At 46.5% G+C, this 23,327-nt stretch overlaps 1 protein-coding gene across 1 annotated transcript in view; it reads right to left on the bottom strand.

Moving 5' to 3' along the window:
* TMEM116 (transmembrane protein 116) overlaps positions 1-23,327 on the bottom strand; it is a 33,441-nt gene that overhangs the window by 5,667 nt on the left and 4,447 nt on the right. Inside the window, exons 4-8 of the mRNA XM_084820181.1 lie at positions 20,770-20,910; positions 12,334-12,438; positions 3,589-3,638; positions 2,786-2,869; positions 847-973 (exon numbers count right to left, since the gene is read on the bottom strand). Coding sequence (XP_084676307.1) covers positions 847-973; positions 2,786-2,869; positions 3,589-3,638; positions 12,334-12,438; positions 20,770-20,910 — 507 coding nt within the window. The remainder of the gene's footprint in view (positions 1-846; positions 974-2,785; positions 2,870-3,588; positions 3,639-12,333; positions 12,439-20,769; positions 20,911-23,327) is intronic.

The raw sequence follows: 23,327 nt of genomic DNA, 5'->3' as shown, positions 1-23,327 counted from the left end.
CCGGCCCAGCCTATCTTAAGGAGCGCCTCCAGCAACACCAGACAGGCCACTTTAGAAGATCAGCCTTGGATGGCCTTCTCTCTGTCCCATCAGCCAGGACAGCTAGGCTGGTGAGGACGAGGGAGAGGGCCTTCTCTGTGGTGGCCCCACTCTGTGGAACTCCCTCCCTAGGGAACTCCGCCATGCCCCCTCTTTAATGAGCTTCTGCCGCGCATTAAAAACATGGTTGTTCAGGCAGACATTTGGGGTGGGTTATGGTATTTTTTATGATGTTTTTAATGTAGAATTTTATTGTTTTAACTGTTTTGTTGTTGTACATCACCCAGAGTGGCTGGGTGACCAGCCAGATGGGCGATTAACAAATTCAATAAATAAATAAAAATAAATAAATTGTTCCATGTGGCTTTTTAGTCTTTTAAAAGCTCCACACTCTGTTTTTAAGATTCTCTCCTGCTCTTAATTCTGCTGTTGGTGATGTTTTAAAGTTTTAGATTTGTTTTTAAAATTTTCAAATTGTTTTAAAGTTTTAAAACATTTTAAAAGTTTTTACATTGCTTTAAGTTTTAATTGTAATTTACCTCGGAGGTCTTATTTAGGCTGAAAGCTCACCCCAAAATATATGTATGTATGTATGTATGTATGCATGCATGTATGCATAAATAAAAAAAGGTCCAAAACATCTGGAGGGGAGATTATAATAGCCTATTTTATAACAGGGTCTACCACTGAGCTGGGAGGCCATTCCCCTCCTTCTGGACTCCCTTGAGCTACTGAGCTCTCCCCTCTAACCCAATTCCAGACCTGGGCACATGCTGACACCTGGAGAGGAGCGCCCGCATCTCTTACCAGGATCGTTAGGAAGCTGGCCATAAATGAGGCGAGGAAGACTCCAAGGCCGTACAGGTAGATCGCAGAGCAGGGCGGCTGCCGGGGCCCAGGCACGAGCGTGACTTCGGTGTGCATCAGAAGGCACCTGGGGGCAGAAAAGGGGGGAAGGGGCGAGGCGAGGCGGAGGCCGACGTTGGTTTCCAATAAGGCACAAATAGGCAGTGGAGGCGGGCAGCTCCGATGTCAATGGGGTGGTGAATCCGCTCCGGGTTTCAGTCAGAACCAGTCAGAACTCTAAAGGGGCTCCCAAGGCGCTTTGCCCCTTCATCATGCTTCGGCCCTTGGACAGCTCCTTTAGAGTTCTGACTGAAACCCGGAGTGGATTCACTGCCCCACTGACATCGGAGCCGCCAGCCTGTCAGGAACGAATCTGAGCGCGTGGAGGTGTCTGGCAGCTCAGATTCGGAATCAGAACGGGAACAGCCAGAGCAGAGGGAGGCCCCCTCCCCGGCGAGCCCAGGTACGGCGAGACTGTCTTCCCAAGGCCCTGACGCACCGATGGCCCAGCCTGAACGGCTCCCCCACTCCTGCCCCACGAGAACTCAAGTTTCGGAGGAGGAAGGCGAGAGGCGTGACTTGGGGGAGACCAGGGTCCCTCGCAGAGCGAAGCGGGAAAAGTGAGGGGCGGGGCTCTGCCGCTCCCCCAGCCTGGCCACTCGTGGAAGCCAGCGCAGGAGGGCGCCGCCCTGGGGGAGGGCATCCGGGCAAAGCAAGTCTGGCCACGAAGTTCTTGCCCGGACTGCTGGCAACTTCTCTATCTTCCTCTTTGTCTGCTCTATTGATATCGGTAGATGTGTGGATCAGCTGGTTCGGTGCAGTCTGAGAGTTTCCTAGAATCTGCATTTGTAGAGAACCTGGTCATTAACTAATAAAGTAGCGTTAGCCTGTAGCTTTGCTTCCCCAGAGTGTGTGGATTGCGAAGGGAGAGGACCAAGGAAGGTGACACAACCTCCACTGCAAATAGGGACTCACAGGGGTGGGGCAGGCCAAAATGCTTCTGTGGAGGCTCACGGAGGCAGGGCCGGTCGCATGTTAGGCAAGAGGAGAGGAGGCAGCCTTTGGGGTGCCATTAAAGCAGAGGCCGGCAACCTTTTCTTATCTTGAGGTGTGCATTCCCTTGTGGATAGTCCGTTGGGGCTGCATATTTTTTCATTTTATTACATTTCTATACCACCCAGTAGCCAAAGCTCTCTGGGCAATTCACAAAACAAAGTTTGAAACCATAAAATACAACAACATCGTAAAAATCATATAATTTTAAATTCAAAATTGAATAAAATCAAAGAAAAAAACACACAAGATAAATGCCAGCAGCAATGCAAAGCTCTAAAGATGCACTAATGCAATTTTTTAAAACTGAAGGCTGAAAAAGCTTGGGAAAGTCTTTAAAATTCTCCACCTGGCACTGAAAAGACCTTAATGTAGGCACCCAGCAAGTCTCTCTGGGCGGGGAATTCCACAGTCGAGGTACTACCACTGAAAAGGCACTCCCATTAGTAGCCACCCACCTCTACTCCTTCAGTGGGTGCACCCAGAGGTGGGCCCCTGAAGATGCTCTTAGGGTCTGGGCAGGTATATATGACAGTGGGCGGGTTGCCCCTTTTCTTTTTCTGCCGCTCCCTTTTCTCTCTCTCCCTCTCCCTTCCTGCCCACTGGACTCCCATGGAAAGGACAGATGACTCTTGCCAGAGGTCTGAACTGATCGCATGCTGAGGGCTTTTGAAGTGAGCCTGAGTGCCACATTAAGTTAGGCTGGGGGCTCCAGGTTGCCCTCTCCTGCCTTAAAGGCACCCCAAATGTTTAATTGGGGGGGCACAGATTGCTTCCGAGAGTACAGTGTTGGTTCACCAACACACACACACACACACAGAGCACTGCTGCAATGGGACCAACTTACCCATGTTTCATGGTGAAGTTCCGGTAACATTCGTAGTGGTTACCCAGCCCCAGGACGGGAACCACTAAAAAGAGAGGGACTAAGCTGGAAGAAGAAGAAGAAGAAGAAGAAGAAGAAGAAGAAGAAGAAGAAGAAGAAGAAGAAGAAGAAGAAGAAGAAGAAGAAATGGACAGTGTCTCAGTTAAGAGAGCCATCCTCATTCTGAACTTGTTTTAGCGAAGACAAAAAAAACAGGATTGTCAGGGTTGGAGACAGAACAGCGAACAAACATCTGAAGCTGATTTCTATGGAGTCTGAACTTTGGTCCATCTCAGATGGGCTCTGCTGGATGAGACCAAAGGAGAGGGGGGAGGCATGCTCTTGCACCTATCCTGTTGATTTCAAGTGGGGTTACGCAGGAGCAATTCCCAGCAACGGTTTGTGCCTCACTTAATAATTTTAAGATTAAGAGAGCCAGTGTGGTGTAGTGGCAAGAGTGACGGACTGGGAGCTGGGAGATCCGGGTTCTAGTCCCCACTCGGCCATGGAAGCTCACTGGGTGACTTTGGGCCAGTCACAGACTCTCAGCCCAACCCACCTCACAGGGTTGTTGTTGTGAGGATGAAATGGAGAGGAGGAGGATAATGTAAGCCGCCTTGGGTTCCTTGCAAGAGGAAAAAAGGCGGGGTATAAATGCAATAATAAATAAATAAATAAATTTTACACAAGAACCATTTACAAAAACAACAACACTGTTTTTGCTTCTTAAAAGCACGCTGTTTTTTTCGGAATAAAGGTAGTTTTATTCAAGGTGCCAAACTTACCTAGAGAGAATGATTGCTGTTCGGCCAACGTGATTTCCATAACTTAACATCTACAAAGCGGGGAAAAACACATACAAGGGGTTTAGTTCCACAAATATTATATTATATTTTTTATCTCTACCCACTATTTTGACATACAAAAAAATCAAAACATATTAATACAGATAGGTGTGCATGTAAAATATTATCACACACATCTCAGCCACTAAAATGTTATTATTTTGTTCATTTTTCAATGCAAGTATTCGTGCCAGTAGCATCTCAAGACTCATGTGTGGCAAAAGCTGAAATGTGCTTCATTAAACCCAGTTCAATATTAGTGCCAGTCAGAATCCATAGGGAAAAAGGGCCACGATCATATATTACAGTTCTGCTATTGTGCTCTCAGTGCTACTTCTGAGAAAATTGGTCTCTAATAACAAACGCAGTTTGACTCCTAATTTTTTTTGACATGTTTCTGTTGCTAAATTGCTACAGATATTTATCTGAAGCAGAAAGTCATGGTTTTCAGGACTCGTCAAAATCCAGTTTGTGTTGTAAAGAAAGCCAGATGTTGAGTTCAGCATAAGAATGTGTTAGAAAAGAATTGGAATTAGGGGTCCAGCAATGCACTCTGCAGAACAAACAAACAGCATGATCTATATGTAAGGCTGCAAAAGAAAAGAAAAGAAAAGGTAAAAATACTGTGCCAGGAAAACTGAATTCTGCAGCTGGCATATGCTGTGAAAATTAAGCAAATCTGGATATATGTGTTTGTTTGGCGTGACACTCCCCCTGCCCCCCACAACTTCTGCTGGTCATGAGAAGAGATGCCTTGATCACTGGAAATTCCACATTTTTGAGATCTCCCCAGCCATTGCTGGTGTTCTGTAACACCTTTCTTCAGGGCCTTAAGGGCTAGAAGGGTTTTTAAGGAAGGCTGGAAATGATCAGATGGTTAACTGGGCTTTCTGCATTTGCCTGGTGAAGCCACGCTGCTCTGAATGGGAGGCTGTTTCTCCAAGCTACCCATTGTAAATGTTCCCTTCAGAACTGTGAGGGCATCTTGGAACAAAGCATCACACTAACAATTAACAGAAGAAAGAGAGATTCCAGTCAGGGTAGCCACTTTGCTTCATTCTCCGGCAGCTAGCATGCCCCAGATGGCTCAGAATGCCAATGTTTCTGCTTGACAATAGAGGGTCGGCACCACACACGGAAAGTTTAGGGTTCTTCTACTGCATGGACCTACAGCTGTCCCTTTCCAGAGAGGTGCCCTTCCAGGCGGAGGACACTTGCACAAACAACTGGAAGGCATTGTGCTGCTCTTCTGTCTTTCCTGCCTGAATGGATTTTTTTTTTCTGGTAAGAAAAAAAGACAGACGAAGTGGTGGGAGAACATGGGAGAGCTACAAATGGAAGACGACAACATCTGGATTCTGCAAATGAGGCAGAGTGATTGCACAATAAAAGCCTTGTCTGGAAGCACACCCTGCCTTTACAGATCAGGCAAACCCATCTTCCCGAGTAAGGGCTTATTGCCCATTAGGAGCCATTAGGTGCAGTGGCAAGACTGCTGGACTGGGAGTCGGGAGATCCGGGTTCTAGTCCCCACTCAGCCATGGAAGCTCACTGGGTGACTTTGGGCCTGTCACAAACTCTCAGCCCAACATACCTCACAGGGTTGTTGTTGTGAGGATAAAATGGAGAGGAGGAGGATAATGTAAGCCGCCTTGAGTTCCTTGCAAGAGGAAAAAAGGCGGGATATAAATGCGATAGATAGATAGATAGATAGATATAATATTTTTGGTAAAGCGTTTTGTTGATTAATCAGTTACAACAGCTGTGCCCAGCCTGGTGCTCTCCGGATGTTTCAGGCTACAACTCCCAGCTTTCCTGACCAATAGTCATGCTGACTGGTGTTGATGGAACTTGCAGTCCAACACATCTGGAGGGCATCAGGTTGGGGGAGGCAGAGAGAGAGAAGGAGCCTGCCAGGAAGAGGCACAGACAGAAAAGGGGGTGGCACAGAGACACAGAGACTGGGTTCGCACAACACGCTAACCCACACTCAGTGGTTGAATGTGGATTGTTGTTGAACTGTGGGTTGTTTGTTGAACTATAGGTCAGCGTGTTGTCTGATCCCAAGACATTTTCCACTGGGTGGCTTGTTAACCATGCAGTGTGGCTTATTTTTCTTGAATAAGCCACTTGAGAACCCATGGTTTGTTGTTGGGTTGTTCAAGGTGGTTAACAAGCCACACCGCATGGTTAACAAGCCACCCTGTGGAAAATGTTCCGGGTTCAGTTAACACATTAACCCACAGTTCAACAAACAACCCACCATTCAACAACAACCCACACTTAATCACTGAGTGTGGGTTAGCATGTGACAGAGCATATACAGCAGCACAGCACAAGAACATGTAAACCAGCAGACAATTTAAAAACCATAAAATCAAAACAGACTCAGCTGACATTTTAAAATGCCTGGGGAAATTAAAAAGGTCTTCACTAGATGCAGAGAAGGCATAAAAACAGGCACCAGGGCAGCATTCCAGAGATGGGGTCCCACAACCCAAAAGGCCTTGTTTCCACTCGCTACCCACCTAACCTCAAGAAGGTGAGGGCATTTTGAGAAGGAGCTCCGATGCTAAATGTGCTACCTGGGCAGGTATATGAAGAAGAAGGTCCCTTCAATTGTGCTTGGAAATGGATGGGCAGCCAGTGAAGTTATTTAAAAGTGGTCATGTTTCCTAAAGCTGGTCCCAGTTGACGGTCTAGCAGCCATATTCTAAACTAGCGGATGTTTCCAAGACGTCTTCAAGGGCAGCCTCACCATATCAAGCATTAGAGTAATCTAATCTAGAAGTTACCAGAGCATGGGTAAGGGCAGCCAGGCAGCTTATATTTGTAGCTTCGTAAGCTGCAAACAGACAATAGCTTTTTCAGAGCTTTGAAGGCAGCTTCAAAGAGGGATCGCTGCTCACGTTGCATCTACACATCCAACTTTCTCCTCTGTCCTAACAGGTCCAGCGGGTTTTGTGTGTTGATTCAAAAACCTTCAACACCCATTTGATCAAGGTGACAGTCAGACCAAAGAAAAATGTGTGAACACTACAGGAAGAGAACTCTCCCTCTCTCAAACCATTTTTAAATCTCTTAAAAATAACGGACTGTCTCCAGACTTTGGTAGAATCCATTTGCTTTCTGGGAGGTTCCAGGCGAGTTTTTTTATTTGTGCTATCGCCTTGCCTTGTCCGTGGAATTTTATGTGGCGTAGGGGGTCCAAATGTTGCTGTCTTCCACTCATAGCCCCCCGTGTTCCTAGGACAGTCATAGAATAGTAGGGTTGGAAGGGGCTTATAAGACCATAAAGTGTTTTCCCACTCCTTCTTCCATCTTTTTTCTTACTGCAGAAACCCCCTTTCTGGAAACACCCAGAGAGTCTAGGGATGGCGGGCCAAGAGCCCATGGTGCCTCTTGCCTGTAGGGCGTGGTGAAACGCACTCCACTCTGACAGCTGCCTCTGCCAGGAATAGCCGTACAAAGGGGCCCTTGTGCTCCGGGGAGGGTGGGGTCGGACGGCAGCTGGTGTTGAGCTCAGTCAGGTGTGAAGGGAGGGCTGGCTGATCCCTGTGCATGTGGCATATTTATTTAGCTTGTCCTCCAGGTTTGTGTGTTCTCAGAACTGCATCCTTGTCCCTCGATGCCCAAGTGCTGACGCTTGCTCCTCTCAAGTGTCCTTCAGAGGCAGATGACGACAACAGAAGAGTCTTGCGTCCATCTCTGCCCATGCCAACCCACCTCTCTAGGCTTTCTGATTTTGTAAATAGTAACCATTCCATTGTGGACTGTCCCAGCCAACGTCCTCCAAACTTCCTATGGGAGTGGAGCAATACAAACCACATTCCCATTAAGGAACTGATTGACAAGTAAGAGGCGAATGGATCTCAGGCATGCACCCTCTGACACATCACTGACACTCTTTTGTCCTTGTCACAGCCTATGAGGAAGCACAGCCAGTCTTGTGCTGCTTTCAAAGTAACGAGGGTGCTTGAACTTTGGGTTAAAGACAATGCAGCAAAAAGACGTCTTTGTCCGATGTGCGACCTATCTTCTGTTCAGAATGAACCCTTCGCCCCAGTTGCAGGGTGTGAAATGGCAGGCTGTGTACAAGATGGCACCTTCAGGGTCATGCCGATGTGTTGACATGCACGTGTCGAAGCCCCACAAGGTCACACATCCAACCCCCACCCCGGCAAGCATTTCAGGTCTGCAGGGGGATTGATCACCAATCTAGAGAGCCAAGGCTGAGGCAGGAAGTTATAAATGTCCCACAAAGCCCTATTGGCTCCCCAAATCACCTGATCTGTCTGACCTGAAAGGCTGCAGTACCCCTTCCTGCCATTTATCATGGTGGCACTGTGGAGCAGCAGGGATTTAGCTGGGTATTTTCTCCATCCATTGTGCAGAAAACAAGGTACCTGATACCAGATTTCCTATTTGGAAACAACTAGTACCTTACATTCAGCAAAGGAGACCTTTACCTTGTCGTGGTGCTGGAGCTTGAGCACCTCAATAACGTCATGAGCTAAACCGTGAAGGGACACCCAAGACGGGAAGGTCATGGCAGAGAGGTCAGACTAAATATGATCCCTGGGGAAGGAAACGGCAACTCACCCCAGTATTCCTGCCATGAAAACTAAATGGATCAGTACAACCAGAGATATGTCGGTATACCATCGGAAGATGGGACTCCCAGGTCGGAAGATGGTCAAAATGCTACTGGGGAGGAACAGAGGATAAGTTCAACTAGCCCCAGATGTGATGTCGCAGCTAGCTCAAAGCCGAAAGGACGGCTAGCAGCCGATGGTGCTGGTGGTGAACGACGAATCTGATGTTCTAAAGATCAACACACCGTAGGAACCTGGAATGTAAGATCTATGAGCCAGGGCAAATTGGATGTGGTTATTGGGGAGATGTCAAGATTAAATATAGACATTTTGGGTGTCAGTGAACTGAAGTGGACTGGAATGAGCCACTTCACATCAAATGACCACCAGATCTACTACTGTGGACAAGAGGACCACAGAAGAAATGGAGTAGCCTTCATAATTAATAATAAAGTGGCTAAAGCAGTGCTTGGATACAATCCAAAAAAATGACAGAATGATCTCAATTCGAATTCAGGGTAAGCCATTTAGCATCACAGTGATCCAAATATACGCCCCAACCACAGATGCTGAAGAAGCAGAAGTAGATCAGTTCTATGAGGATCTGCAGCACCTACTGGATACTACGCCAAAAAAAGATGTTACTTTCATTACAGGAGACTGGAATGCTAAGGTGGGTAGTCAAACGACACCTGGAATTACAGGCAAGCATGGTCTGGGCGAACAATATGAAGCAGGACATAGGCTGATAGAATTTTGCCAAGACAACTCACTGTGCATAACAAACACTCTCTTCCAACAACCTAAGAGACGACTTTATACATGGACTTCACCAGACGGTCGACACCGAAATCAGATTGACTACATCCTTTGTAGCCAAAGGTGGCGGACATCTATGCAGTCGGTAAAAACAAGACCTGGAACTGATTGTAGTTCAGATCACAAACTTCTTATTGCACAATTTAGAATCAGACTAAAGAGAATAGGGAAGACCCACAGATCAGTTAGATATGAGCTCACTAATATTCCTCATGGATATGCAGTGGAGGTGAAGAATAGATTTAAGGGACTAGATTTAGTAGATGGGGTCCAGGAAAAACTATGGACAGAAGTTCGCAACATTATTCAGGAGGCGGCAACCAAAAACGTCCCAAAGAAAAAGAAAACCAAGAAGGCAAGATGGCTGTCTGCTGAGACACTGGAAGCAGCCCAAGAAAGAAGGAAAGCAAAAGGCAACAGTGATAGGGGGAGATATGCCCAATTAAATGCAAAATTCCAGAGGTTAGCCAGAAGAGATAAGGAAGTATTGTTAAACAAGCAATGCGCGGAAGCGGAAGAAGATAATAGAATAGGAAGGACAAGAGACCTCTTCCAGAAAATTAGAAACATCGGAGGTAAATTCCAGGCAAAAATGGGTATGATCAAAAACAAAGATGGCAAGGACCTAACAGAAGCAGAAGAGATCAAGAAAAGGTGGCAAGAATATACGGAAGACCCGTATAGGAAGGATAATAATATCGGGGATAGATTTGACGGTGTGGTCAGTGAGCTAGAGCCAGACATCCTGAAGAGTGAGGTTGAATGGGCCTTAAGAAGCATTGCTAATAACAAGGCAGCAGGAGATGACGGTATCCCAGCTGAACTGTTTAAAATCCTGCAAGATGATGCTGTCAAGGTGATGCATGCCATAAGCCAGCAAATTTGGAAAACGCAAGAATGGCCAACAGATTGGGAAAAAATCTACTTATATCCCCATACCAAAAAAGGGAAGCACCAAAGAATGTTCAAACTATCGAACCGTGGCACTTCTTTCACATGCCAGTAAGGTAATGCTCAAGATCTTGCAAGGTAGACTCCAGCAATTCATGGAACGAGAATTGCCAGATGTACAAGCTGGGTTTCGAAAAGGCAGAGGAACTCGAGACCAAATTGCCAATATCCGCTGGATAATGGAGAAAGCCAGGGAGTTTCAGAAAAACACCTACTTCTGTTTTATTGACTATTCTAAAGCCTCTGACTGTGTGGATCATCACAAATGGTGGCAAGTTCTTGGTGGTATGGGGATACCAAGTCATCTTGTCTGCCTCCTGAGGAATCTGTATAACGACCAAGTAGCAACGGTAAGAACAGACCATGGAACAATTGACTGGTTTAAGATTGGGAAAGGAGTACGGCAGGGTTGTATACTCTCACCCTACCTATTCAGCCTGTACGCAGAACACATCATGCGACGTGCTGGGCTTGATGAAGCCAAGGCTGGAGTTAAAATCGCTGGAAGAAACATTAACAATCTCAGATATGCAGATGATACCACGTTGATGGCTGAAAGCGAGGAGGAGCTGAGGAACCTCATGACGAAGGTGAAAGAAGAAAGTGCAAAAGCTGGGCTGCAGTTAAACCTAAAAAAACCCCAAGATTATGGCAACCAGCTTGATTGATAACTGGCAAATAGAAGGAGAAAACGTGGAGGCAGTGACAGACTTTGTTTTTCTAGGCGCAAAGATTACTGCAGACGCTGGCTGCAGCCAGGAAATCAGAAGACGTTTACTTCTTGGGAGGACAGCAATGACAAATCTTGATAAAATAGTGAAGAGCAGAGACATCACACTGGCAACAAAGGTCCGCATAGTTAAAGCAATGGTATTCCCCGTAGTAACCTATGGCTGTGAGAGCTGGACCCTAAGAAGGCTGAGCGAAGGAAGATGGATGCTTTTGAACTGTGGTGCTGGAGGAAAATTCTGAGAGTGCCTTGGACTGCAAGAAGATCAAACCAGTCCATCCCCCAGGAAATAAAGCCAGACTGCTCACTTGAGGGAATGATATTAAAGGCAAAACTGAAGTACTTTGGCCACATCATGAGAAGACAGGATACCCCGAAGAAGATGCTGATGCTAGGGAAAGCGGAAGGCAAAAGGAAGAGGGGCCGACCAAGGGCAAGGTGGATGGATGGTATTCTGGAGGTGACGGGCTCAGCCTTGGGGGAGCTGGGGGTGGCGACAGCTGACAGGAAGCTCTGGCGTGGGCTGGTCCATGAAGTCACGAAGAGTCGGAAGCGACTGACCAAATAAACAACAACAAGTACCTTACAGCATATGCACTAGAAATAATGCTCCCCCTTCCCAAAGAAAACCCCTAAAAAAATTTTGCTAAGGAAACGAAGGGCTGAAGAAAAATGGCTGTAGCAACATAGAGTAAGAAAGTTTTTGTTTTTAAGTACAAAATTGTACAGGAGGAATGTATTGACTTAATCCGAACTGTGTCGGTGTTTCATTTAGTTGTTGTTTTTCCGTAAGTATTCAATTGAAATGTTATCGACTGGGTTATTGGAGCGTTGTTATCATTAGATACTTTCCCCATATGGTTTGTTTATATTATTGTGTTGGTTGTGGTATTCTGTGGTTAAGCCTCTTGTGGCTTCTTTCTGAAAAGGAAAGTGGGGTGCAAACTTTGAAATGAAATGACTGGTAAATAAGGGGCCATGCAGTGCACGGTCCATTATTTAACCCTGATGATGGCAGGAAGATGTCCTGCAGCCTGTCAGCCCAGACAAATCAGCTGATTGGCTTGAACCCTTGATAATACACTGTAGGCATTAGCCAAAGATCCTGGTAGGCATTAGCCAAAAGGGCAAACCACTTATCTGCTGTTAAATCATATTCATGGCAACTTCCTTTCCAGTTTGCAAGAAAGTGGCACAGCGGCATTCCCCAATCTGGTGCTTTCAAGATATTTGGGACTACTATTCCCATCCATTGGTCATGGATGATGGGAGTTGCAGTCCAAAACATCTGGAGGGCACCAGGTTGGAGTAAGCTTGGCTACAGACAGAGTATGGCAGATGGAGCAGAGCGTGCTGGGAGAAAGGGCATCGGATTAGAGAAGTCGCAAGCACACAAGATGGTCTCTCGCACCTGTGACATTTTGGAAGGGTCTCCATGCCAGGCACCCATGTCGGAAAAATCTTAAAGATGCATTTGATGTTGACTTAATTTGCATAACATTTTAGGGTGCAATATTTGTCTTTGTTTTAAACAGTGAACATACCCAGCCCTGCATAAAATATACAAGCTGTTGCCAAAGCAAGATTTACCTGGGATAGCCGGCTGCGTAAGTTCTGGTTGTATTTCACCTTCAGGTCTGTGTAAAGATGCCAGGTGTAATTGATGGTATACAGGAAAGAGGCAACATAGAAGATCTAGAAAAGCAAAAATGCAGATTGTTGTGCAGAGACAGGGATGCAGAACCTTGGCTCGTGGGCCAAATCCGGCCTTCTGGCAGTACCAACCCAGCCCTCTGGGGTTCCTCAGAAAGCCCCCTGCCTTTGGGCCCGCCCCCTTCCCCAAGCACCAATCATTGGTTGCTTTCCCAGCTTTTCTGCAGACTCTTCCCTATTTTGAAGGGTTGAAATGCCGCTCCTAAGACTTCGTTACTGGCGGGAAGAGCTGTAAGCTAAAACACGCTGGCATTTCTGTTTTGTTGTTTTTGGCCTCACCCCGTGTGCCTTTGGCCTTGCACACCCCTGGAATGCATCGCCCGAAAGCTTCGCTAAAATAGAATTCTGTTCTCAGGGTGAACAAGATTCTGCAACCCTGTGCAAGAACCCAATGGAGTCATCCCATGAAGCTGAGGAGTGGGACGTTCGGGACAGACAAAAGGAAGGACTTCTTCACACAGGGCATAGTTAAATATGGAATTCTCTTCCACAAGGTGTTGTGATGGCCACCAACTTGGAAGACTTGAAAAGGGGATTGGACAAATTCATGGAGGAGAAGGCTACCAATAGCTACTAGTCCTGATAGCTTTATGCTACCTCCAGTATCAGAGGGGCTATGAGTCTGTACACCAGTTGCTGGGGAACATGGGTGGGAGGATGCTGTTGCTCTCATGGCCTGCTTAGGGGTTTCCTGTGGGCAGCTGGTTGGCCACCGTGTGAACAGAATGCTGGAGGAGATGGAACCTTGGTCTGATCCAGCACAGCTCTTCTTATGTTCTTTAACAAATGAATGGTGTGGAGAGAGAAGGTAGAGATCTCAGGGTCACCCAATCAATGAAACAGACTGGCAGTAGATTAAGAACAGACCCAAAACAGTTGTGCAAACCATATATCTTACTGTTGGAACTTGTGGAAGTCCCCACCACATGATGTGGTGTGGGTCACTAGCTACGATGGCTTTTGAAAAAATATTAGAGAACTTAATGGAAGAGGAAAGGCCTGTTGGCCCATGATAGTGAAATGAAACCTTGCTCTAAAGAAGCATGGAATACATATAAGATGCTTGTGTGAACTTCTGACAGCATCTGGCCAACAACTGTTGCACTAGACAAGTCTCTTGGTCTGCTCTTGCTGGCCTCTTCTTATGTTTTTGTCTTTCCCTCGCTGCACCACCATCACATTCCACCTTTAATTACAACTGCTTTGCATCTCTCTCCCATTGTGCAGACCAAACGGAGTGGAATGTCGTTCAAGGCTTTCTAGGTCATTTGGATTTAATTGAGGTGACTGCAGGCAAACCGTACCAGGGCTGTGTTTCAATGGAACGTGGTAGAATCCCCCTTTGGATGGGACAGGACAGGAGGTCAACACAGGAATTATTTTCCTGCCTCTTTTAATGGGGGGGGAGGAGGAGGAAGAGGAGGCCATCTGAACAAGCAGAGAGAGGGGAGAAGACAACAGGTGCCGCAACTAATTTGGGGATGGAAACCTTTCCTACCTTGCATTTGCTAGCAAAATGATCAGCAAGCACGATTTTTGTTCGATTGCGTGAAGAACCAGAGAAAAGCCTGGATGCTGGATCAGACCAAAACCCCATTTCAGCCTTTACCAACCTGGTGCTCTCCAGACATTTTGGACTACAACTCCCAGAATTCCTGACCATTAGCTATGCTGGCTGGGGCTGATCAGAGTTGAAGTCCAAGACATCTGGAGGGCACCAGATTGGAGAAGGCCAGCATCCTTTCTGCCATAATGGCCAACCACACGCCCCTGGGAAGACTTGGGGCAAATTAAACACAGGTTCAAACTGAACTTGAGACTCATTTAGAGTAGAGATGCTGGAGAAATTCAAGACGGACTAAAATGAGCTTGGATTTCAAAGAATCTGACCTGCAGATTCCTCCGTGGAGTGACCCTCTCAGGCCGCACAGAGTCCATGGATTTTCGGATGATTTTTTTACGCATATAAATTTGTAGAAAATAAGTAAGTTTCTGCTGAGGAAATGTTGAATGGAATGGGGGACAATATGCTAAATGTTACTTACTGAGGTAAATTAAGTAAACACTTAACGTAAATATTTATGTAATTATTTGTGTATTTTCCTGCATGATGAAAAAAATATTTGCATCTGTCTTTGGGTGGACGCCGGAACAGAAGGCACCTGACAATCCGCAAAACACAGACGGAGCGGATTTCACACAGTCTGTACGTCCCTAATTCAGACACCCGTTGCAGACTGATGAGCGGGGCAGCCATGAGCGGGGCAGCCATGACTGATGAGCGGGGCAGCTCACCATGCCCAAAGGGTGTGTGTGGACCCCTTGCGTGCGCAACACAGAGAACACAAAAGAGTGCTGCGCCGCTGGGCAAACCCTCTGCCTATTTATCCAAAGTCTGGCATCTTAAGAAGCCCACCTGCAATTTCTGTTATACAGTCAAGATGCTCTGACTTCCTCTGGAAAGAGAAGCAGCTTTGGGAGGCGCCGAGCGTGCTCCTAAAGGCAAAGCCAAGCTAAGAGGGGTGGGGTGGGGAGAGAAAATGCCGCACATACCAGATGTGCTCCAACCCAGACTTTGCTCAAATGGAAAAAGTTAAATCACAAACAAGGGAAGAGGAGATTTCCTGGCATGACTGATGACACATGGGAGGTGGTTTGGACTTCAGCTGCCCGTTGTTTTTCTTTTTATATAAATATATCTGTCATACTTTAAATGTGCTCTTACACAGGTCTCCCAACCAGGGGACAGATCATGTCCACACCAGCTGAGTCTCAAATGCTTTGAGGCCCTCCTCTGGGTCTGTCTTTCAACTTGTGTCTATTTTTGTGTGGCTGAGCTGGACCCATGCTCATTTTATTAACTACCATCTCTGGCAGAACCAAAAATGCTTCTCTGTTTGGGACAGCGTTCCAGCCCTTCTTGCAAAAAATTGCCATCATTTTATGCACGGTCATGGCTCCCACTTCCAGTCACCTTGACTTGCCCTCAATAATGTCATCCTGGAACCAAGCCCAACTGGCTACGCTGCACTGCAGCGTCACCGCCTCCATGACACGGTCCCTGATTGGCAGAGGCCATGCATACAACTCATGCAGGAAACATTGGAAAGAAGCAGCGGTAAGGGGAAACAGTTGCACTGGGCAGGATTAAAATTTATTTATTTATTTATTTATTTATTTATTGCATTTATACCCCGCCTTTCTCCCTCTCCCAAGGAACTCAAGGCGGCTTACATTATCCTCCTCCTCACCGTTGTATCCTCGTTGTATCCTTGTATCCAGGATTAAAAGACAAACATTTATACAAACTTGCTATTTCCAGCTTGCAAAATCGAAACTGAAGAGCGCTCAACACAGGCCTTTCCTCCCTTTTTTCTTTTTTGATTTTAGTCATGGTGTAGCGGTTGGACTGGGCCTCAGGAGATCCGGGTGCTAGTTCGCACTCGGCCATGAACCTCACTGGGTGACTTTGGGCCAGCCACAGAATCTCAGCATAGCCTACCTCACAGGGTTGTTGTGAGGATAAAATGGAGAGGAGCTGCCTTGGGTTCCTTCCAAGAGGGAAAAAAGGCCGGACACAAATGTAATAAGAAAGAAAGTAAGAAAGAAAGAAGAGTAGAAGAGAGCCAAAGCAAATAAGAAGGCATGGTGGCAGGACAACTGTCACATGGCCAGGCCAAGACTGGGGGGGGGGGGAGAGAGAGAGAGAGAGAGAGAGAGATTCTTTCAGATGTGGAGCTGAGAGTCACTCTTGCCAAGACCGAAACCAGTGCTCACATGCTCTGGCCTAGGGCAGGCGCCTCCCAACTTGGAGCCCTTTAGACGTTTTGGACCACAATCCCCTGCATTCCTGACCATTGGGGCTGATGGGAGTTGAAGTCCAAAACATCTGGAGTGGGCACCAGGTCGGGGAAGGCTGCTCTAGGGAAACAAGCACGAGATGCTAATGGGTTGGGCTACATGCTCTTGGCAACCCACCCTTTTCAGAAGGCGGCTGCAGCATCTTGCAGGAGCTGTACAGCTTCCAAACAGTTATCCAGGGCAGTCCCACGTAAAGCACACAGCACAGCAACTGTGTGCAGGCCTGAGCACTCCCTCACATCGCTGCCTAATCAATGTCTTCCCTCCTGAGCAGCCTTCTCCAACATGGTGCTCTCCAGCACCAGATGTGTTGGACTACAACTCCCATCAACCCCAGCAAGTATGATCTGAGTTGAACCAGGTATAGGAGTGTGTGTGTGTGTGTGTGTGTGTGTGAGAGAGAGAGAGAGAGAGAGAGAGAGAAAAGTGATTCTATTTTTCCTATTTTTATTATCCTCTTTCTTCTTTTTTTATGATGCTGTTTTTTCTATCTTGTGTCTGCTATTTTACTAATGATGTTTTTTAGTGTTGTATTTAATTTTGCATATAGGAAAAGCATCCAAACAGTGCTTCAGTTAAGCAAACCCTGGATCCTAGAGGGATGCAGCCAATTGTAATAAGCATCAATATTTTTAGTAAAGCAGTTGGCACAACAGGGATGCATATGTATATTCCTTAACATGTAGCAAACATTTCAGCTTCCACCTTTGTCAGTGACAGTTTGCATGCGAGATGAAACATCCCCCCCCCCCCCCGGGTGACAGTTGAAGAATGTTAGTGCTGTGGATGGAATTCCTAGATTAGAAAAGAAGTCCAGGAACTGGTGCTACCCTCCAAATTTGAGCTATTTGGAGTCCATGTGTCCAGTCTATAAATCCAAATGTTTTCCCTTGTTACAAGGACTGCTGGATTAGAAAAACTCTCCAGTGAGTTTCTGGGGAAAGCAGCTATATTTTAATCAAATTGACAACTCTCCTGCATCCAACTCAGCAACCCAGAAGAATCTACAGTTTACTGATTTATTAAAAGGATTTATATACCGCATTTCATTTTTACAAAAGAATCCAAAAGCGGTTCACAAAATAAAATCATAACAAAATACAGTTCTAAAAATCTCAATGGGGAGATCATTTCACATGGTGAGGGCCACCACAGAGAAGGCCCTCGTCCGCACCACTAGCAGGTGAACATCAGCAAACCGTAATACAGTAAGCAAGGCCTCCCACACAGAATGTAAAGACCGGGGCGGCCTATAGAGGAGAAGGTGCTCTCTTAGATATCCTGGTCCTGAGCTATGTAGGGCCTTATAAACCAGCAATAACACCTGGGACATGGCTCGGCAGCTTAAACTGGCAGATAGCACAGGAGTTAATCTTTGCAAACTGGCTTAGCACCTTGAAACCGGCCCTGCCCTCTCTAGTTGCCCAAAGCGCCAAACCGTACGCCTCGTGACAGACGTGGCCTGGTACGGCCAGACACCGAGACGCGTTCCAGCCTCTCTCCAGAAGGAGCCCAGAGCAAACAGCAGAAACCTCGGTGCCTGGGTAGGCGTGTGTTACCCCTATCGGCTAGACGGTTTAGTCCCTTGTGGCGGAGTCCTCACTCAGAGGGACAGCTAAGGAAAAAAATAACAGAAAGAGACTGTTTTGTTTTGCTGGAAAGCCGAATGCTAGAGGATGGAGTTATGATTACAGGCTCTTATCACCTTGTATAAGGGTAATACCTTGAGCTACAATGTATAAGTTACTAACTGTGGAGTGTCCCGTGGTCTACAGTTAAGAAACGTACAAAAGGACTACTTAAGTATCCAGCATCTTGAGAAAACCAAGGACACTTTGGGACTGGCCAACTGCAAAGTTGCAAGAAAGAACCCCAGATTTTTGCCTGGACTCAGAGGGACTCGTTGCATTTATTTGTACTAAGAAATTGTTGCAAGTTTTGTGCAGTTTTAATTCTTACTAAAGATATGTGTGTTCAGTTACATCTTTGCAGGGTTTTTTTTTTTAAATTAAGCCCCACAGGACCCACACAAGGTGAGGTTATATGTGGTCCAGAAGAGCGAGGAAGCCTGGCCCGGGACCTTTTATTAAGTTCATCCAAGGAAGCCCCAATTCTGGTGCCATCTCTGCATGGAGCAAAGGCCACGGAGCGCTGGTCAATTTCTGGTGGCTCACTTCACACCTGTCAGTTGCTGCAATACTTGATTGTCGTGTTATTTATTTATTTTTTAAAATGGGACCTGGCCTTTCTCTTGCAGGAACACTCAGTACTGCCTAAAACTGTGTGGGGAGTCTCTGCACTGTTGCTAAGTTCTATTTTGGTTTGTACTTTCATGCTGTAGTTTTCAACTTTTACATTTTATATTATATTTTATGATGTATTTTAGGGTTTTAATTGTTGTGAACTGCCCGGAGTATTTTGGCTATTGGGCGGCATAGAAATTGATTGATTGATTGCATTTATACCCCGCCTTTTTTCCTCTTGCAAGGAACCCAAGGCGGCTTACATTATCCTCCTCCTCTCCATTTTATCCTCACAACAACAACCCTGTGAGGTGGGTTGGGCTGAGAGTGTGTGACTGGCCCAAAGTCACCCAGTGAGCTTCCATGGCCGAGTGGGGACTAGAACCCGGATCTCCCAGCTCCCAGTCCAACACTCTTGCCACTACACCATACTGGCTCTCAATGTAATAAATAAATACATAAAATATAATCAGACACAAAAAGCCTCCGGGGGCAACCACATCTTTCCTGATCAGCAAAATGCAAAAAGCAACGGAGCCAGGCCGGCCAGTCTAGGGAGTATTTTTCTGGACAATGGAGCAACTACTGAGAAGGCCGTGCCTCCATTGGCCACCGCTTGGACAACATGGACTTTAGTTCTTAAACGAGAGTGAGCATACCTGGGATTGATCAAGGCAGATTAATTGTGCTTCATTAATTAAGAGACCCGAGCCTGTATTTTGGCTTTGTATGTTGAAAAGACCTTGGCGGACCATGTGGATTCTATTTTAAAAATCAGGGTGGGGAGGAAGGCCACACAAGAATAAAGTTCCCACACCTCTTGCGTAAGAGCTCTTCGTGGGGGCTGAAAGGCGGTATTTAAATGTTCCTATAAATAAAGGAAATTTAAAAACCACAATCTGAAGGAGTCGTTGTTTGGAGACAAGAGAATAATGACTGAGACCCAGACCGCTGCCTTTCCTTGCCATGTTTGAAAAAGAAACTAAACGCTTATCTATTCAGCACAAGGCATTTAGTGATCTTCACCTTAGATAGTCCCTCTGGCCGAGTATCCTCATATAACCTATAAGTATTGCTCTCCTCAAACGCAGGGTGGGGGATGGAGTGAGAAGCAGGATGAAAGGTATTTGCATTGCAAACCGTAATGCCAGAATTAGAGCCATGCTCTTTTGTATGGGAGCTAACATATGACATTTTCCCCCAGCAGTGAAAGGGGCATTCAAAAGCAGCAGAGTTGAATAGCAAGGCCATGAAATAATATTTTATTCTATCTATCTATCTATCTATCTATCTATCTATCTATCTATCTATCCATCTATCCATCCATCCATCCATCTTGTGTGTGTGTGTGTGTGTGTGTGTATGTGTGTGTTTGTCTGTCTGTCTGTCTATGACTTCCACAGGGTGTACAATTCACTGCGTCTGCAAGCCAAGCTGTGGGCTGTTAACTGAATGCTGGGAACTTTTTTGCACATTTTTTGTGTGTGGGGGGGAAGGTTCTGCAATTTGCAGAAATTCTGAGCACAAATTCTGAGCAATTTGTGCAAATTATGACCAAATTTGCACAAATTACATCTGAATTTGTACAAATTATGGCTGAATTTACACATTGTGGCCGAATTTGCAGAAATTATAGCCAGATTTGCAGAAATTATGCGAATTCAGCTGTGATTTGCATAATTTGCCAAACTTGGCCATAGTTTTCTCACAGTCCACTGTAGTTTATGCAAATTGCTCAGAGAAATGTGCAGAACTCCCCCCGCCCTAAATTTGCAAACTTCTTGGAAAACCCGCAAACTGGCCCAATCCCTGCAGATCAAGTCAGGCAGCACAACAGGAACTGAAATGAAGTCTGGGATGGGGGGCAAGCCTAGGAAAACCTGTTGAACTCCAGCCCTCAAACAGATTTCCCCAACATCCCAGCTTTCATGATTCCATCATTCCCTGAGGCATCTTACAGTAAAACGCAACAGACACTCCCTTTTTAAAGGCCAAGACATCAAACCCAGCCGCTGATTCAAGCAACCCATTTTTGATCTTTGATGGTGATTCTGCCCCCAGCCAGTGGGCCTCCAGACAAATGTCTCGCATGCCCCACTCGAGTCATACTACTGACACAGCCCCACTCCCCTTCTGGGCTTGCAGCAAGAACCACAGATAAAACTGCCTCCCACGATGGCACCCGGCCAAAGCACAACCGCTGCATCACCTGTCCTGCGGCCTGCAGGTTGTAGCAGGCGGCCTCCTGGCTTGCCGGCTTGGCGGTCTCCTGGCTGTAGAGAAGGGCCCCGGTGAGCCAGCAAACCCCCAAGAAGAGATCTGCAAGGCTCAGATAGAAAAGAGGCCGTCCCTGTGGAAGAAGCAAAGCAGCCGGTTACATGTCGACTGCTTGGGTGCCTATAACACAGGAACCGGGACAGCTGCCTTACACCGAATCAGACACCTGCTTCATCAAGCCCAGTGCTGTCGACACTGGCTGGCAGCAGAGGCAACCCAGGGCTTCAGGCAGATTTCCCAGCCCTGTCTGGGGCCTTCTGTATGCAAAGCCTGAGTTCTACCATTGAGCCGTGGCCCCTCCCTGCAATCTTCAGTTGGTGCAAACGGCCTTTTCCTAGATCATCTAAAACCAATATTGCACCAATTGTGATGGCTCCTAATTTGTTTCTGTGCCCAGTCCAAGTTGCTGGATTTGCTCTTTACAGCCCTAGAGGACTTCGACTGGGGCCTGGAGAGCAGAACATGTATCCCCAGTCTCGTTCCTGTTGTCCTGGTTATCGACTTGTCACTGGGCTCAGCATTCAAAGTACGCGCGTGGAGCCTGGTCTCTGGTCTCTGTCCCATCGTCTCTTGCGGTTAGAGAGACAGACATAAGAGATGGGCCATTTGGGTGGCGGTATGAAAACCGCGCAGGGCCCTCCCTGTAAAGATCTGCTGGAGCCCTGCCAGGGAACAAAAGTGGCAACCCTATTTAAAATGAGACTAACAAATATATTACAGCAGGAGCTTTCCTGAAATGGAGCCTACTCCCTCAGATGGAAATTCATGCAACGCTTCTCCTGCTCCAATATTTGGCAGATAAACGGGGACACGCTTGCAAACACTCCAATGCTCCTATCAAGGGTTCCTGCCAGAAGGCTCACACACCCTGCCGCCTGCTCCTGTACGTATTCCCAGGGGCTCTACTCCATCCGCCTCACATTGTGTTCAGTTTTACTCTGCAATATCCTGTTGCAAGCTGCTTTAAAAGCCAAGCCAGGGTTTGTCCTTTAGGTCAAAGATAATGCTAGCAAATCAGAATTGTCCGAAAACAACAAAGTGTCTTGTGTCACCATAAAGATCAACAAACTTATTATGGCATAAGGTTTGGTTGACACTGTGGACAATATCCAGGAAAGCTAATGCCAGAATAAAGGTGTTATTCTTTAAGGTGCCACAAGATGCTTGGTTGTTTTTGCTGCCACAGCTGAGTGCAAGAACGGCCCCTCTGAGAATTGCCATAGTCTGTTAGCAAGAGATCACAGTGCCGCAGCTAGGTAACTTTAGACCATGGACTTAACAATCGTACTGTAGCGCGGGGATGGGGACGGGACGGAGGGCTATAAACAAACTTGAATTACTTCAGTTGCAGGCACACAATTCACGTTTCTCTTCTCTCCCCCTACAACTATTAATCCATGCTTTACAACTGCTTCTACATTCCTGGCATGTTAGAACAAGAACAGAGCTGTTTGCCAACCGTGACTGAAAAAAAAATACTTGGAGCATGTGCAGTTTTCCTGCATCACTGACCTTCATGATCACGTGTGTGTGTTGACATGTGTGTGTGTTAGGCACAGGATGTGTACAGACACACATATACACACCACCCTGAGAAATTTAACTTCAAGAGACCCTGGGGAGTGAGTGGAACCCTAAGAGACCCATTTGTGAAAGGCACCCCATAGCTGTTTTTTTTCTCCAGAGGTTACTGGAGGTTGGGGAGAGGAGACATCATTTGGCTTAATTAATTAATTACATTTCTATACCACCCATTAAGCTCTTTGGGTGGCTCACAAGACAAAGCTTTAAACCATAAAATACAATAACACAGTAAAACACAATATGAAAACATAAGTTTAAAACAGAATAAAACCAAAGCAGCAGCGGTGTAACGATCTAAGAACATACTAGCACAGTTTTTAAAACTGAAGGGCTAAAAAGCCTGGGAAAATAAAAAGGTCTTCACCTGGGACCCAAATGACCCCAGTGTAGGCACTAGGTGAGCCTCTCTGGGAGTCATTCTACAACCAGGTGCCACCACCAGAAAGGCTCTCTCCTCAGTAGCCACCCACCTCTCCTCTTCGGCAGGGACACCTGGAGAAAAGCCTTCAAGGATGATTTTAGGGTCCAGGCAGGTATATATGGGATGAGACAATCCTTCAGGTAACCTGGCCCCAAACCATTTAGGGCTTTTTCAGTTAATACCAGCACTTTGAATTTGGTCCAGAAATGGACTGGCAGCCAGGGCAGATCATAAAGCACTGGCGTAATATGAGCTCACTGGCCAGTCCCCGTTAACTATCTTGCTGCCCTATTTTGGACCAGCTGAAGGTTCTGGACCGTGTGAGTTAGGCGACAGGGCTTTGGGATTTCATTAAGGGACATCCTAGCTCCTCGCTCCCCCACCCAAGCTCTTGATAATAGGAGTGGTGTCTAGCAAGAGTGAACAAAGGACAACTGGATTATATGACATCACACAACGTAATGAACACAGGTTCATTGTGGTGT

The sequence above is a fragment of the Heloderma suspectum genome, chromosome 13, assembly GCF_057233095.1.
Source record: "Heloderma suspectum isolate Gila_16-S chromosome 13, 16-S_ref, whole genome shotgun sequence".
Classification (NCBI taxonomy): domain Eukaryota; kingdom Metazoa; phylum Chordata; class Lepidosauria; order Squamata; family Helodermatidae; genus Heloderma; species Heloderma suspectum.
The sequence above is the reverse complement of the archived record's forward strand: the minus strand, read 5'-3'. Positions and strand labels throughout refer to the sequence as shown.